Source organism: Diplotaxodon limnothrissa, linkage group LG17 (genome assembly GCF_057381915.1).
Source record: "Diplotaxodon limnothrissa isolate DT_005_m linkage group LG17, D_limnothrissa_male_GT1.1, whole genome shotgun sequence".
Taxonomy (NCBI): Eukaryota; Metazoa; Chordata; class Actinopteri; order Cichliformes; family Cichlidae; genus Diplotaxodon; species Diplotaxodon limnothrissa.
In genome coordinates this window covers 35,954,478-35,970,970 of record NC_140612.1, presented here as the reverse complement: position 1 = coordinate 35,970,970, position 16,493 = coordinate 35,954,478, and the positions used below count along the sequence as shown (strand labels likewise).

General features: G+C 40.4%; 2 protein-coding genes across 3 annotated transcripts; one reads left to right on the top strand and one right to left on the bottom strand.

Annotated features, from left to right (window-relative positions):
• Window positions 1-403: 403 nt before the first annotated feature.
• On the top strand, window positions 404-8,680 carry slc37a3 (solute carrier family 37 member 3). The gene is made up of 14 exons (XM_085375795.1): window positions 404-465; window positions 2,614-2,812; window positions 3,825-3,939; window positions 4,215-4,307; window positions 4,633-4,716; window positions 4,869-5,014; window positions 5,354-5,450; window positions 5,564-5,648; window positions 6,025-6,233; window positions 6,316-6,457; window positions 7,323-7,424; window positions 7,594-7,793; window positions 7,965-8,030; window positions 8,276-8,680. Exons 2-14 carry the CDS (start codon window positions 2,736-2,738, stop codon window positions 8,366-8,368), a joined length of 1,509 nt encoding a protein of 502 aa, XP_085231921.1. The 5' UTR covers window positions 404-465; window positions 2,614-2,735; the 3' UTR covers window positions 8,369-8,680.
• Window positions 8,681-9,683: 1,003 nt separating this feature from the next.
• On the bottom strand, window positions 9,684-15,147 carry cdkn1d (cyclin-dependent kinase inhibitor 1D). 2 transcript variants are annotated; one of them, XM_085376449.1, is made up of 3 exons: window positions 15,008-15,147; window positions 12,405-12,889; window positions 9,684-12,309 (listed from the first exon to the last, which is right to left on the bottom strand). In XM_085376449.1, exons 1-3 carry the CDS (start codon window positions 15,145-15,147, stop codon window positions 12,251-12,253), a joined length of 684 nt encoding a protein of 227 aa, XP_085232575.1. In that variant the 3' UTR covers window positions 9,684-12,250. The 2 variants fall into 2 exon arrangements, with proteins under 2 accessions (XP_085232575.1, XP_085232576.1); XM_085376450.1 differs by lacking the exon at window positions 15,008-15,147 and adding an exon at window positions 14,550-14,996.
• Between the last annotated feature and the right edge of the window lie 1,346 nt (window positions 15,148-16,493).

Genomic DNA, 16,493 nt, shown 5'->3' with positions numbered 1-16,493 from the left:
TTTGGATGTTTGAGAAGCTAGAAGGCTTTGTAAAAGTATTACATACATATGTATCAACTATACGATTAGATAAATCTACATAATTGCCAAATGCTTACCAGAAATGTAGTGCTGTCCAAGTTCAAGTGCTGCAACCCTGCTGTAAACGGACTTTTTTGGCGCTGCAGTTTTTAAACTGTAAATACATTTGCTTGTAGCCAATGAAAGTTGGGTTCTCGCGAACAAGTGGCACGGCAGCAGGTGAAATGTGAGCAGCTGGCTCACTTTTTTTTTCAACAGTCAATCCCAGCTGTTATTTTTGGGGCGGTGGGGGGAGCTGTAATTCCACTCCTGTCCTACTGGCGGCAGCAGCGCGCCTTGGCGCTCTGCGAAAGTTGACGTTTGGAGTGACGGGGCAACCCACAGTAAACACAAAACTGACGCTTCATCAAGAGCAAGCTAGCCAACGGGACTCAGAGCTGAAAGGTCAGCATATGTTTTTGTTTTCAAAGAGTTAGTAGCAGTCAGCTGTTTTTTCGGAGATGTTTGTGGTGATTTTAAAGGCGCAACGAACCCGGAATTGACTCGAAAGGCTCGAACCAGTATGCGGCTTGTTACTAAGAAAGCCGAGGTGGAGAGAAACTGCTCTGTAGGTGTGGCAGTAGCTTCTTTTCACAAAATAAACGTTAATTCGGTTGGCAGAACAACAGTGGAGGGTTTATAACTTCAGTGGCAAGATGTGTCGTTGATCCACGAAGACGTAAATCATTATTTAACCACGGAGTCCATAAAATTGTGATTGCTTAGTTCAAAACAAAAGCCCGTCTGTTCCGAGCTATCGAAATTTGTCAGCACAGCACGTCTCGGTCATATTCCTCCAGTGTGCTGTATTAAGTGCACAGCATAGCCCACACTGCAGACAATTTTTTGTTAGATCCTTTTTGTCTTCTGGGAGCTTGTCAGACACTATATGAAGGTTCTATAACAGCAAAATGAATGAAAAGAGGTGTCCATGATTAAACTTTCCCATGCACCTCATTTGCCACTGTTACAGAGTTTTGTTTTTGTATTGCATCTAGTTTAAAACTAGAGTTTAAACAAGGGTGTACAAACTATTGTAGATACTGTGTAATACTGCCAAAAACTGATTTCCAATGTTTCTGTGTATTTTTTATGTGTAATATCTTTACGTATGTTGGTAAATAGGCTTCGGGTTTACAAAGGGGTTATATATATAATTAAAAAATTATCTGTTTTTCAAGTATCTTTATAAGTCTGTGTTATTGTACTTACATTATAACCAATCCGGTCCTTTATCCCCACTTAAAATAATTTTACAGAACTATTGTAATATTTGCTGCCATGTCTGCTGTCCTCTTGGCCAACTTACTCTTACAAAAGACATTTTTTATGTTAATGAGATTTTTGTAACTGCATAAATAAATGTTATATAAAAGTCACTGTCAAAAACTGATTGCGGCTTCTACCTTGTTACACGAATGTTGTTTGTGGCTCAAGATGACTTTATGTCATCCACAAGGGATACATTTGACATATGTTTCACATATTATAGCCCAACAAGTTACTTATAGCAGTTGAAATACGAGCAATCAGTTTTTGGCAAATACCGGAAATCAGTTTTTGGCAGGCAATCACTTTTTGGCACAACACCGGCCCCTCAGGATTTCCCGTGTCAAGTACTCGAAGTGACTTTCATTTTTATTTTTCACACCTGCTTTCGACCACTTTTATCAAATGTGTCGAGAGTTAGAAAACTCAGATCTCAAACTGACTTCAAGAAATTGGTCCAAGCATTAAAATAGTCATGCTAAGCAAGCAGGTCATCAGCAGCTCACCAGAGTTTTGCCATCAGTTTGGTCCATGTATTCTGAGCTGGTAGAGCGCTATAAAGATGAAGCAAAGCAGTGTTACAGCTGAACAGGATGGAATGAAGACAGTCAGTGTACACTGGGTCCATTGAGCCCTCTTTTTTTTAAGGCAACACACAAATCCCACCTTTCAGACGAGGTGCATTACTTCATATTTATCTTTTAACCTATGGGGACATAGTTCTTTAACAAGAAGTACTGACTGGCTGCCATATTGGAATTATCAGAGACTTGAAACGAATTAATGAGCCACAATAATATTTATCCCACAGTCTCCATTGAACTATAGACTGTATATGATAGCTGGATGTACCCACCATATGGATAGTGAGGTCAGGGTGTATTGGTGTGAAGCTTTGAACAGAGTGATGTTACCCATCCTGGTTTTAAAACCAGGGCCGAGCACCATACTGGTCAGTCTTGTTAGGCCTTGCCTAAAGAAAACCCTGCTTTATCGTTGTGTTTCACTTTTGTTGGGATAAAAATTGACAACACAAACAGTGTGTTTTATTAGATAAAACTTGTGACTGTCTGCTGAAGCCATAAGCTCATAAGGAAAGTGTTTACACAGGTGATAGATAAGGGGAGCTGAGGGGTTGTTTTCCCATAGGCTTCTGTAAAATCTGCCTTCTTTATGTAATCAGAGGAGTTTCCCCTGTGGTCTGTGTCTGCAGCCCTGTCCTATAATCAGTGCTGAATGAAAAATACGTTATTTAGTTTGACATTGGCTTTCTTTCTTCTCCAGGCACGTCTAGTGATGTGTTTGTCCCATGTGGTATAGTGGAAGACTCTAGCTGAACCCCCTCCCTGTCCTCGAAGACCTTCACCAACACCTTCCTCCTCTTTCTTGTTTTGGCCGCTCCTGTGATGCCTCCATCATGCTGTGCCTCTCTGTCACAGTACACTCATCATCATCTGGTTGTCTTTCTTCTCACCTTCTTTAGGTAATTTGGAGTCACCCCGCCCTATAGAACTTCCTGTAAGCCTTGAGTAGGAATGCAAATGTCATCCTGTGCCGGTGTCTAGATAACATTGTGCTACGTGAGATATCCACAGACTAACAGAAAACTGACAAGAGCTGCACAAACTTGAAAACTTGAAACTGTATCTGGAATGATGGAATTTACACACATTTTTTGCAGCAGTTTTAATCCCAGCAAGTCCAATCTAGCCATATAGTTAATGCAGTGTGAATGCATGTGAGCTGTGAGGTCAAGTTAAAGATCTATGAGAGATTAAATCAGCTCAGATTTATCTGTCTTGTTTTATTATCATACTCTGAAACACATTAGAGTGTAGGAAAAAATAAATGTATCCATTTTCTTGTTTGTTTTTTAACAATTTTTGATCAAATCATATGCATGGAAATGCACATCCCTATTCACTGTGGAGGTTTATTAGTTGTTCGCTGTAACCCTATTTTTGCTACTAACGTTTAGTTTTAGTTTTCTTTTATTTAACAAATCTAGCAAAGAAATTAATGTCGTTTTAAATAGACAGTGTGTATCATATAATAGGCTTTGCTTTATTTTGGTTCAAGTAAAAGTCATATAGAGCAATTGCTGTTGCCATGGCATCGGACATTTGTGCATGAAATCTTTATTACAAGCATAAATTTGGCTTAAGCATTCAGTTGTTTTGGAAGTGGATTTTGTTTGGGGTTTTTTTTTTTTCATTTTCATTTTTAAGTATGTAATTTCAGTGTTTCTTGCACAGCTGAAATGACATTACTTTGGAATTTTACCTTTTTATTTACAAGTAGAGAGCTGTTGTACCCAAGAGCCCTCAAAAATCCGTGTTCAAAACAAAAAGCATGTTCAAAACTCATAAATGTAACCTTTAATTGATCCATCATATTAAATAAGAATGAAATAACTGCGCTGCACTTTCAGTAAATGTTTGTCCACATATGTTTTGTCATTCCTTTCTGAGTAAAACTGCTTTCTGTCTTTCCAGCTACGTGTTGCTGCATGCGTCCAGGAAGACATTCAGCAATGTGAAAGTGAGCATCTCAGCTCAGTGGACGCCTTTCATTCTTAATGACAGCTCACCTGACTTCTCGCCTGGCGAGGTAATGAGCATACAGCACAGAACAATGTGTCTCCCACATATACAACGCTGAAATTAAAATAAGTCAGAAATATTTTTGGCTGGCCACAATTCCAAAGTAAAGCCTTTGTTTTTTTTTACTTTTTTTTGTGTGTTATTGTTTTTCAATGTGCACACTTAGCTTCTCTGCAGTTTAACTTAATCCCTGATGCACAAAAGCAAAACTTTTACAGTCACGTCCTTGGTCTAAGAGCCTGTATGAACTCTGCACAATCACGTTTTCTCTGACTGTCCCAGACCTGGCAGGATAATCGTCTGTTTGAGGATGAAAAGCAGGCCACTCTGTTTCTGGGGATTCTGGACTCCATCTTCCTCTTCTCATATGCAGTGGTGAGTACATGATTTTCATTGTTTATTAGGATGCGTCTGCCACACAAATTGGTAAAACTGTGAGCAGAAGGTAATTTTGTGTATCGACCCCGTGCCAAGTTGGGCCTGCATTTACTCAGGAATGGAAATCATTTGAACCATCTGGTGACCTGTGTGGATTATGATAAGAGTAAAACAAAGGCCAGCACATCTCTGTAACACTAAGTATCAGATTTGTTCTTGGAACTCACTGAGAAAGTACATTATGCCTGTAATTTGAACAAAATCAGATCAGACTTTTATTTATTTATTTATTTTCTCCATTTTTTTGTTCGTGTCCACACAGGGTCTGTATCTGAGTGGTATGATTGGAGACAGAGTGAACCTCCGCTATGTGCTCTGCTTCGGCCTGTGTGGCTCTGCTGCAGTGGTTAGTACATAGTACAGAATTATATGATTGATTATTAGGGTGGTGGTTTTTGCATTAATCATTGCTGGTATCTGTATAAAATCCACACAAAAAGTAAAGTTTCTGACAACTACAACACCAAACACTCAAGAAAGCTGTGCATGTTTCTGCAGGAGTTTGTGTTTGGCACTTTGACTGAATGGCTCCACATCTACAACATCTACCTGTACAGCAGCCTGTGGGTGCTGAACGGCCTGCTGCAGTCGGCCGTCTGGCCCTGCGTGGTGGCCGTCATGGGCAACTGGTTCGGGAAGGCGGGGTGCGTGTCATTTCTGTGAATGTCATTATCTTTGCCTTAACGGCTGCCAGATGAGTTTGGATCACAGACACAGCATCTGTCCAACCCAGAAATATTAGTCAGGCTCATATTTGCCAAGTCGACCTTCATCATACACGCCCAAATGGAAATACAGATGCTCACACTCGCCATCAATAGCCTCTATTCACTGGTGCCACAGTGAGAACATAGGCCTATTTAGACCCAGTTTTGCTCTGCAGCAGGGCATATTCTGCTCATATTAAAAACGGCGAGTGACAGAGTAAAAAATACATAAAGCTGTTCTATAAATAAACTTAATGCCATTTATCTCTTTTTCAGTCGTGGTTTTGTGTTTGGCCTGTGGAGTGCATGCGCCTCTGTAGGCAACATCCTGGGTGCTTTCCTTGCTTCCAGTGTTCTCAAATATGGATATGAGGTGAAGCACACATAGACAAACATGTTTTATTGTTGCCGCCCCCCCCCCCCGCCCCACTTAACATTGCCAACAACTAAGCACTGAAATAATGTGCTGACTGTTGCTGTGTGCAGTACGCCTTCCTGGTGACCTCTGTTGTGCAGTTTGCGGGAGGGGTGGTCGTGTTCTTCGGCCTGCTTACCTCCCCAAAGGAAGTTGGTAAGGACTTCAGGAAGCAAGTTAGATGTTAAAAATGTAAAAAAAATTGCAGGGTGTTTGCTTGTTTTTTTGTTTTTGCATGCTTTAAATATATTAAGGTGACTCAAAGTACTTCCCAGAATGTTGCATATGTGTTCATATTCTCCATAATGCTTAAAAATTTATAACCCTCATTTCTTCTTAATACATTGGTGCATATACTATGTGATCAGGTTTCAGCTTGTTTTGAAATACCATCAACTTTGTATCTTTACTTTTTATAACTTCTTTCCATGAGAGGTGTGAACTCGTCTCTACCTCAAGTTGAAACAGTTTGAATAAGCTAAACTTTTGATTAAACTTATGGTCTCCTTTAATGTGTGTGTGTGTGTGTCAGGTCTGAGCTTGGAGTCAGAAACTGGACTCAGCCCCATTGAGACAGACACAGACAGCCACAAGCCTCTGATGAGCGACGAGGAGGATGAGGTGGAGGTGGAGAAGTACAGCAGGCGAGGCCAGTCTGTCGAGCAGCCTGTAGAGCCTCCAGCTGAGTCTCCACAGGCCATCGGCTTCTTAAAGGCTTTCTGTCTTCCTGGGGTGTTGCCTGTGAGTGTGAAGAAGACGAACTATATAAAACTATATAACAATGTTTTTATAGTGTGATGACTTTGTCTCGCTTGCACTGCAGTATTCCCTGGCTTATGCATGTCTGAAGCTGGTCAACTACTCCTTCTTCTTCTGGCTTCCCTTCTACTTGAGCAACAACTACAAGTGGAAGGAAGCCCAGGCCGACCGCCTGTCTGTGTGGTATGATGTCGGAGGAATCATCGGTAAGCAGCTGCTTGAAAAAGAAAAAAGTTCTGTTATAAAACTGAGGTTTGACTTTCTATTTTGAAAGAAACAGTCAGTCATCCCTGTGACTAAACACTCAGGCTTCTCTGAACACTCTTTCCAGAAATGTTTTTCCCGACTTTTGGCTGTGCAACCATAGTCCTGATATGGTCATCTCAGATCCCTCCCGCTCTTTACACTTTGTTTGCGAGGGGCAACCAATCAGGGCAAAGTTTGCTTAAAGGAAGTATGTAAGGAGAGGAACTAAAACAGCTTGTTTCAGAGAACTGATGAGCTGGGGACCAGTGTGAGATTGTTTGGAGCTGGGATCAAAGCAAAGCTGCTCTTATAGAGTCCAAGAATAAAACCATTGGAGCTGGTAATGAGCAGTAAAGGTCCTGTTTAAAATCACTTATCACTCATCATTTTGTATGATGCTTAATAATAGAATGTTATTATCACAACTTATAGTAGTGCAGTGGTTCTCTAACGGTGGGGCATGCAGCCTCTGGAGGTGGGGGCACCATCAGATAAGCATAACTTGATTTGGATCCTTCATCCATCTATTTTCTTCCACTTGTCTAATTCAGTGTAGGGGGCGGGGCTAGAGGCCATCCCAGCTGTCATAAGTTGAGAGGCAGAGTACGCCCTCGACAGGTGTGCGGCACGGCTGATTTTGATCCTTGCTGTACTTAATGGTGGTTTAAACAAAATAATGTGTGGTGTGAATATTTATTTATTTTTGGCAGGGTCCTAAAGTGGAGCTGTAATGTATGCAGCCCCACGTGTAATGTATTCATTGGTAAATAACTTTGCAGTTTGTCAGTTCCTAATTTGCCTTGATCATGCTATTTTTTGTATCAGGAGGAACATTTCAGGGTCTGATCTCTGACTTTATGGGGAAGAGAGCGCCGGTGCTGGTCGTCAGTCTGATGCTGGCAATCGGAGCCCTGGTGGGATACAGCCGTAAGTACATGCACGTCATCTAACAACAGCTCACGATCTGATATCTTCTTCTTCATAATAATAAAACAAAAAAAACTGCATTTCATGAGTCAAGGCGTCAAACTCACAATAACACTGTAAGGTTTAAAATTCACACGATTAATTTTGCGTTTAAAATCCACTCTCTCAGGATCACCTAATGACCAGGTGATAAACGGTGTGCTGCTAGCTATTACCGGACTCTTCATTGGTGGGCCGTCCAACATAATCAGTTCGGCCATATCTGCTGACCTTGGCAGGCAGGATGCTCTGAGGGGCAGTAAGGAGGCCTTGGCTACTGTCACTGGTATAGTGGATGGAACTGGAAGTATAGGAGCTGCTGCAGGACAGGTAAAGATGAAAAAAAAATCAAATTGGAGAATTAAACAGAATGAATTTGGCAGCATGAGAGCATGTTTGCTTCCACTGATGCCTTTTTGTGACACAGCTATGACATTGACTGTATACACACGAGTGATCAGACTGACCTTTAATTTGACCATTTTCTCCCTCGTCTTCTAGTACTTGGTGTCTCTGATAGAGAGCAAGCTGGGCTGGATGAGCGTGTTCTACTTCTTCATTGTCATGGTAAGATAATTCTTATCCTTAAAAGGACAAAATGTGTTAAATAAGACTTTAACTTTGAATTAATCAGAAAGGTGTTTACCGAGGTCGTAAATCAAGTGAGATGTAAGCTGGATTTCTTATAAACTCCCCCTGCTGACCGTCACGAAGCATGACACCTGGTTACACTTTTCAGTCCAAGACATTCCATCCATCTTTTATATACAGTTTGCGCTTGTTGCTTAAGGCTTCTTCTCTTCGTGTTACAGACTGCGGGCAGCATTGTGTTCATCACTCCCTTGCTTGTTAGAGAGCTGCGGGCCATGTGGACAGAGAGGCGAGCGCGGCAACGGCAGCTGTAAGAAATCTTAACCACCATCAGTTTTTACTGTAATCAGGTCTGGTGTGATTTTGTGGTTGTTGAAAGATGATGCTACTTACAGTGCATGTAAGATTTGGAGTTTGAGCTGAAGTCCTTGCCTTAAGAAGAAAAAAACCACAACAGGTTGCACTGTTCTGTATATTCAGGGCTTTGTAAAGCATCCCAGAATGTACTAATGTGTATATTTTAAGGTTTTAAATGGATGTGAATGTTGATGTATTTGAATCAGTGTTGCCAAATATAGAAACTAGAGCTTCTTACCGTAAAGATCAGACTCTTTGAGAAAGCTTAATGCCCAAGGAATGTGAACAGTGATTGTAAAGTAGAACTCTGTAATCAGTTCTTGTAGATATGTATCATATTTTAGTCTTTTTAAATATTGCACTATGTTCTTCTCACAGTAATCAGGCACAAGCCTTAAAACATTTTAATAAATCACTTTTAGAGGTCTGGGAAAGCTCCAGATCACTGCCATTTTATCTCACCTGTGTACAGTTTTTTGTAATTGTGTTTTAATGTTGTACTGTAAAGTCTTTTCATGGCAGGGGGCTGGTTCTCTTCATTCTGTGTACATGTGATTTTCATTTTTCCCTTTTCCATTTACTGTTTGCTCGAATGTTCACATCTTAAGTTTTAGTGTCTTAACTTGCACACACGGGCAGAAATGTTCTTAAACTCTGTGTTAACAGCATAGCATGCCTTATTTCTGTAAAACACACTACCATGGTGGAAAGGTTTGCCTGTGTGCATCAGGAGCCCTGCATATGTTTTAACTGATTTTTAACTGTAAATCCATGTAGGTTATGTCCAGATTTAGGTTTTAACAGCCAGTGTAGGTAAATATGTTTAATTTAGATGCAGTGGTATCTGCAAGGTGGGCAATTTGTTCTGGTTAAGATGGTTAATTTAGCTGCACATTTGCATGTAGCTATATAGGATTGTGTAAAGCACATTTAGGAATAGCTATTGCAATTTTTTTTATCATGCTAAGAAATTTTCTTTGTCTCTTGAAAATAAAAAAAATCATATGAGATTCCATATAATTTTTAACAAATGTAACTGTTTTTTGTTTTAAATAAATGCAATTTTTATTTCATGGTTTGCTGTCTGTGCAGTGTTGTATCAAATCCACCAGGGGGTGCTCTGAATGCAAACTTAAACCTTCACTCCCTTTTCTTTCCTGTTGAAGCAGAAACAAGTGTTGTGCTGGTAATTTCAGTTTATATCCATATAATTCATAAACATTTAACTGACTGAAGCACATTAAAACACCAACAGCCTTCATTCAACTCAACAATTAATCTCTTTTAATTACACTTCTTACATGTTGCAAAGATACATATACCAGTATTAAATTACAGTTTAAAAAAAATTATTATAAATCGTATGGAAATATTGTCATACATTCATGCATATACAAAGTATGCACTACCTTTTAATATAGCTGCGACAGGTGAGTTAGGAAAGCAGTGGTTGCTTGAGCAGAGTGAGACACTAGAGATTCATTCTATTTCTGTCCAAATTTTTCTTAGATTTTATTTTATTTTTATTTTTCCTCTTAGTGGATTTGAGGAGCAAAGCTACAAAATGCTGCTTAACCGTTAGAAGCCACGTTCAACAACATGGCAGATCTGCTTGGACACATCTACTCCATGTCTGTTTCTCTTTAAGAATTTTTTTTTTCCTTATTTTTGAAGATTACCATAAAAAAAGTAGTTCCTTTGTCAAAAATGTTTAAAGTAGTGCAATGATATGGTTTCAAAGAAAAACAATTAGTTAGTTACAGCAAAACAAAACTAAACCAAAACAACAAGAAAGAATGGGGAATTTAAAATGATGTCCCTCTGAAAACAAATGACAAAGACTGAAAATAAGTTACTACAAACACGCTGAGAAAACAGATGCACATTCAAACTTACACAGAGATAAAGTAAAAGATTTTAAAAAGAAAGAAGAAGCAATTTCTGCTTTTATGAAATGTGTGAAAAACAGTTGTGCAAAATCATGGAAGTCAAACCCAACATGATTATAAACAACTACTTTCATGGTGAGGCAGCTGAGTCATGAAAGAGAGACAGACACACTCTGGAGGGGGGGCACTTACAGACCACTCATCATCTGGATGCAGAAATCCTTTGATCCAGATAGGATCTGAGACCTTTTTCCTCTTGTTCTGGTTAAATCTGACCCTTGTTGTTTTCCTCATGTGTATTTTGGGAATGGTGTCAAAGCAAAGTAAAGGGAACAACAACAAAAGCTAACCCCACACCGCCCCTCGGCGAGTTTCCTCTGCACGGCCCTATGACACACTGACTCTTTCACCTGATGAGAAACCCGACACGAAGCAACAGGTTTTTACCACAACAGAATAACAATTTCCCCCTCGTTGAGTCTGTCTCTCTTTCATGCCTGTAGACACAAACAACCTGAGCTACACTGATTGATTTTTTTTGTCTTTTTCTGATTTTCTTATATTTGTGTTATTGAATTTTATGATGAGGTAGTTACAACAGATAAACCCAGGCTATGGCTTTTTACCCTTATACAAATTAGAATCACTGTAGCTAGGGCAAGCCGCATGCTATTTGAGTCACAAAACATGCAGTAACGGATCACAACAGAAAAACTCTTTTTGTTTTTAAAGTGTTGGAGACTTTCTGTAACCCACAACTGATCGCTCAAACAGTGTGCAACTTAATCCTTTGGTTGGACTGCATCAGCTGCCGCAACTTTTAAAACGAATGAAAAAACAAAATAAAAGGGGAGAAAAAACATTGACACACTCACACATACATATATGTATCTTCTATATACAAGCCTTATACAACTGCACAGCAACAGAAAATGTGACACTTTTTTATATATTAAAAAAAAAAGTTAAACGGTAGAACCAGAAGATTTGGTTCCTCTGAGCTGCACCACAGTGATAAAAACACTACATTCGCATTTACAATATCGCACGAAGAGTGGGAACATGCTACATTAATAAAAGCTTAAGCCAACCATTAAGATATGTTTATAGTCTGTTGCCAAAAAGATGCTAATAATATAAAGCAAAAAAAAGGGGAAATAGTTTGTACTTTTTTTTTTTGCTGTGTTTTGATGGTTTCAGATAGTTTTAAGTGGCAACGGTGGAGTGTTTTATGAGCCATAAGGGCTTGTAGTCTAAGTTGTAATTTAATTACCTCGCTTTTACACTTTATTTTTTTTATCAATCTGAATAATAAATAGTGATATATGAAACATTATTATAATTTAAAACCCTGACGTACAGCCACATTCCCTAAGAAACCTCCACCGCTGACCTTTTGCCCCAAAGGTTGATCCCAGTCACGTCACCACATTTTGACTACGGGCGAGGTTTTGACCCCACGCGCTGTGGGGTTAGACTAAAGGCTAAACTTGTCAAATGAAAATCACTTATGACTTGCAGCAAGAGGGAGGGTGGGGAGAAAAAAAAAGGTCAAGGGCTGAGGTCAAATACTACTTAAGGCACGTTCAGAAGAACATTAACCTCTTCAAACTAGAGCCTGTTTTCTGTTGGATCCTGCGAGAGTGCATTCAGAATGATTTCACAGTATAGTTAACAAAAAAAGCTAACAGTATGAAGAGTATACAGTATTATTATTATAATTTCTAGCTATCCACAAAAACCGATTTCTAGAGTCTAATTTACTTGGGCAATGGTAGCTTCCTTGTGCTGAGTTATAAAGGTATGTGGTGTCAGAAGTTTTTAAGCCCATGCATGTATGAGCTTGTGGACAGTCACTTGCATATTGCTACATATCTACATGTGATGCATATGAGGTGATGTGAGGAGGGATGTCGACCACTTGGTGATCCTCCGCTCATTGTGCTTTTTCTACTGCCGAGAGGAAGCCTTGTTATGCAGGAGCCTCCTCTTCTTTACCTTGAAGAAATCTGCAGAGTGAGAGAACAGAGTGGAAATCAGTTATGAGTGTGACCACAGAGGTTTAACTTTCCTTGTCTTAATCAAGCTAATCCAGCGAACTCACCTGTGATCGCAGCCTGTCTGCGTTTCCCCGTTCGCTGGATCCGGTAGCACCCCCTAGTGGTTACTTCTAGGTACTCGTCCCCAGACGAGGCGCTCGACCCAGGCGAACCCTCGCCCGACAAAGACGACGTCCGCCGTCTCTCCTTTGTCTTCTCAGCTCCAGACCTCGCCAGCGGTCGAACCGTGCAGCTGTGGTAAAACGCCGGCACGTCCTGACACCTTAGTGCCTCCCATTGGATGTTGGAGCCCTCTAACGGCACGTCGCTCTGGAAGTCAAAGTTCCAGCGCTTGTTGGCCACCTCCACGCTCATGCAGAACAGTCGCTGGAAGTCCTGCTGCAGCTGCTGGTGATCCACGGGCCCAAAGAGGTTCTTCCGCACCGGCCCCGCCTTCAACTTCCAGGCCTCGATGCCTCCCAGGCGCGAAAGCTCTGGGTCAGATTCCATAGCTGGTTCCGCTATTGATTTAGAGGCCATCGCCATGTCCCTATCAGAGAGCAAACACACATGGATATATTAGTCCAGTGGAGTTCCAAATGAGGTGTGATCTGAGGTTTTACTGGCACAGATTACACACGCACACACTCAAGCTTTTGAACACCTAAACTCCCGCCCTCACCCATATCGGCCTCTTGGGCGCCCACATGTTTTATGTGATCACACACACACACACACATGTGCCCTCACCTGCTGAGTAACTGTTGCAGCAACAGGTACATGAGCTAACGCCAAATAAATCTCCAGCAACCTGCTCTGGTGTTCACAGGCCAAAGGTCGACAGTAATGGTCAGAAGGTCGACAAAAAAATGTTTCCCCTGCATTTGTGACATTTCATTAGAGGCAGACTGATGAATTCTGAGCACAGCCTCCGCTGGTTTCCAACTCCCAGCCAAACCCAGTTAACATTTTACAAACAACTCCAACTAACTTCCCGGGGCTTAAAAAGAACAAACATGGTATTTGGGATAGGCAGTTATTGCCACGCACTTAATGCAGCGTAAAAAGTTGTCTTTCCTCCCTGAAGGCAGACCTAAAGCTAAAATAAATACATAAACACTAAATGATTTTGCCCATGCAAATGTAGGTCAAAACCCTCAGGAAGGGAGCCCAGCGCTGGAAATTGGTTTGTGGTCATGAATTGCCTTTTTTTTCCCCCTGCCTGCATAACTGATTTAGAAACGTTCCGTTAAGACACTGTTTTTCCAGAGGTGAAAACGCACTTTACAAATTCGCCTATTCTGCTCTTGAACATACCAGCACTCTATCGGGCGAAGATAAGCCTGAAAGACAGCAATTAGACCCTGGGTTGGGGGGTGAGGGAGTTGCGCAACTGTCTGACACCTAATACTTTATAATGCTTATACTTTCACACGTACACTTAAATGCATTTACGGCACCTGCACACCCACAGGAACCGTTACAATGTCCCAAACCACAACAATTCAAACACTTTCCTAAGTGAGTGCGTATTACATATTTATAACTTCAATGACCTATTTTAACTCACATTGCCGTACAAAAACATTTAAAAAACGGGCACATAACAGTTTTTGTGTTCAGTAAGAGGACCGCGCTCCCTGAGAGAAAGTTGTTTGCGTCGAAAATGAAGTGGGCGCGGTGTGCTGGTGGTCAGGTTTCTACTATGCTCGGTGTCCCCGAGGGAAAAAAAATCCTCCACTCCTCAAACTAAACATAAATAAATATATATCCCTCCACTTTAAAATGCATTTATTTCCTTTGCAGCACTATAACACTGGCATTAAACTGCGGATAAACGCACAGCGGTGGGTGTTATTTTTTAAGGTTTTGCGGGTTAACAAGGGAGCAGCCAGAGTTCGTGACGCAGTTACATTAAACGAGGATGTGGGTCAATGAGATGCGACACACAAACAGCCTCATGTCTTTTCTAGTCTCTTCGCCCTTGCTACATAAAACAACACACACGCACTATTTTTTCTTACGAAAGCATACAGAACGCTTACATTTAAGCAGTGAGGCGAGCAAACTCTGTTAGCTTCAAAGAAAGATTAAAACAAAGCTAGCGTCTTATTAAGAAAAGGAAAAATAAAAACTAGCCTATATATGTCTATAATGACCACCAGCAATATTAATACTAGTATTATAAACATTATTATTTTTTATCTTACCATAGGCGTCAGTATCTCAGAATAGTCCGGTAAAAGTGTCGCTTTGACTGCTCCAGCTATTTTGTCGCACCGGTTTGAGGAATTAACGGTGTTGCTGTGTGACAGCCCTCGCGGACATAAACACTGTCACGCTGCAAAGTTTCACTCAAACACTACCCACGGGTGGGTCGGTCCTGTCCCCTTATCCGCGACTTGTTTGTTATGGACTGCGAAGAGACAGGGGACGTCCTTACGCGAGAAGTCGGTCACGTGGTCGCCACCAAAACAAGATTGCTGGAGCGCAGCCAGGAGGTTAGTAACGATATAATAGTTTATTAGCGCGATTAAAATATGAAGCACGTTGCACTTCTTTTGGGAACAAAAAAAAATGCACACAAAAAACACCTACACCTATAAACGTGCTACAGGAAATAGATTAATAAAAATGTATCACATTTTAATAAAGACAAACTTCTTACCTCTGATATGTTTGCGAAAATGTGAAATTCCTCGCAGCTCTCTTCCCAAACCTGTTCCCTCTTCGCTCTCCCCGCGCTGTGTTTCGCTTCTCCCTCTCGGCGCTCAGAAGTAGGTCAAATATTTTGGCAGTGGCCGCCATTTCCCCTTTTCCGTCTCTCAAATGTGACACACAGTTCCCGTGTTTGCTTGCGTCACGTTTTATTTTGGCGACGTGCCCGTATCCTCGAGTCACGTTGAGCTGCAACGTGACAGGGCTGGACAGACAGACTCATTTGGACTTGCCCTACATTTTTCCAGTTGAATACAAATTTCCAACCAAGTAGGGAATAAAATAAAAATAAATCACCTGAACTTACTTCACAGGATTCAATGCATTTAGTAAAAGAGGAACTTGTTTTTTAACTCAATTGCTACTTCTCCCCTTGACCTCTTGACCAACTTATTATCATAAATACTGAAAAGAACATAATGTACTTAATGCTTTCTGACCCTGAAGAAAATTAATTAGATTTAATCTTGTGCAATTGCAGCTCTGAAAAAACGACGTGACATTGTACTGCATGCCATCACACATGATGTTTTCATTGACAATTTGTCTGCTGACCAAATTAATAAGGTGTTTAATACATTAAATCATATATCTGTTTATGTAAAACGTGCATAACTCTCTGTCTTTTGGGACTTGATACAAAGTTGAGTCAGGGTGCGTGGAGCTTGGATAAACTTTGTGCTTGTGAGTAAAGACCTTTGGTTCAATGAGTAAACCATTAACGAGGAGGACACCAAACAGTAGACCCATTGTTGGGTTGTTTGGTGTTATAATGTATTATAGGAGTAAACATAATACTACGTTGCTGTTGTTGTTGGTACCATTCAATGAATTGTTTCCAGAACAACTGAACATGAGTGCAAAAACAAAGAGATGTTCCGTTGTTTCAATAACACCTTCATACAAACAAAACACATTAATTGCACTCAAAATCAAATTTTACAGTTGAAGAAATCACTGGATGGATCAAAACCATTCATTAGTTTTGGGGAAATAAGAGTGTTTTTACTAATCCACTGGTTGTGGTTTTGATAGGAGATTTAAATAATGGTAAACAGAATCCAGTATATGACAAAAAGTAACACCTACATTTGTATCTAGTCACAAAAACTGATTTTTCACCCTAAATAAACATGAAGAAAAAAGTTGGAGTAAATTGAAATATACAAAGTTAGCCTTTCAGCATAAACATGTTTCTGAGTGTAATAGTTATATTTCTATCCATCCAGCTCTTGTAAAGCATCGGGTTTCTCTTGCCGGGTATGTATCTATTGATCCCAATGATTTCTTTTAGGTGGTGAAGTTCAGATTGTAAAATAATGTCCAAAGATTTAGAGACCGGTGTTATCTTTAGAGATGATTTGCCAACACCGCAGTCACGTTTCAAGATAAAGCGTGTACCAGCCCTGTTAAAAAAATAGTCTGAGACTATGTGC

Bases quoted from the DNA above. Each gene is read 5' to 3' on its own strand.
- slc37a3 (XM_085375795.1), top strand. From the start codon at position 2,736: ATGCCTCCATCATGCTGTGCCTCTCTGTCACAGTACACTCATCATCAT. The intron at 6,234-6,315 runs GTGAGTGTGAAG...CTTGCACTGCAG, and splicing joins GTCTTCCTGGGGTGTTGCCT to TATTCCCTGGCTTATGCATG. The intron at 8,031-8,275 runs GTAAGATAATTC...TTCGTGTTACAG, and splicing joins TCTACTTCTTCATTGTCATG to ACTGCGGGCAGCATTGTGTT.
- cdkn1d (XM_085376449.1), bottom strand. From the start codon at position 15,147: ATGGCGGCCACTGCCAAAATATTTGACCTACTTCTGAGCGCCGAGAGG. The intron at 12,890-15,007 runs GTAAGAAGTTTG...GCTCTCTGATAG, and splicing joins TTTTCGCAAACATATCAGAG to GGACATGGCGATGGCCTCTA. The intron at 12,310-12,404 runs GTGAGTTCGCTG...CTCACTCTGCAG, and splicing joins CAGACAGGCTGCGATCACAG to ATTTCTTCAAGGTAAAGAAG.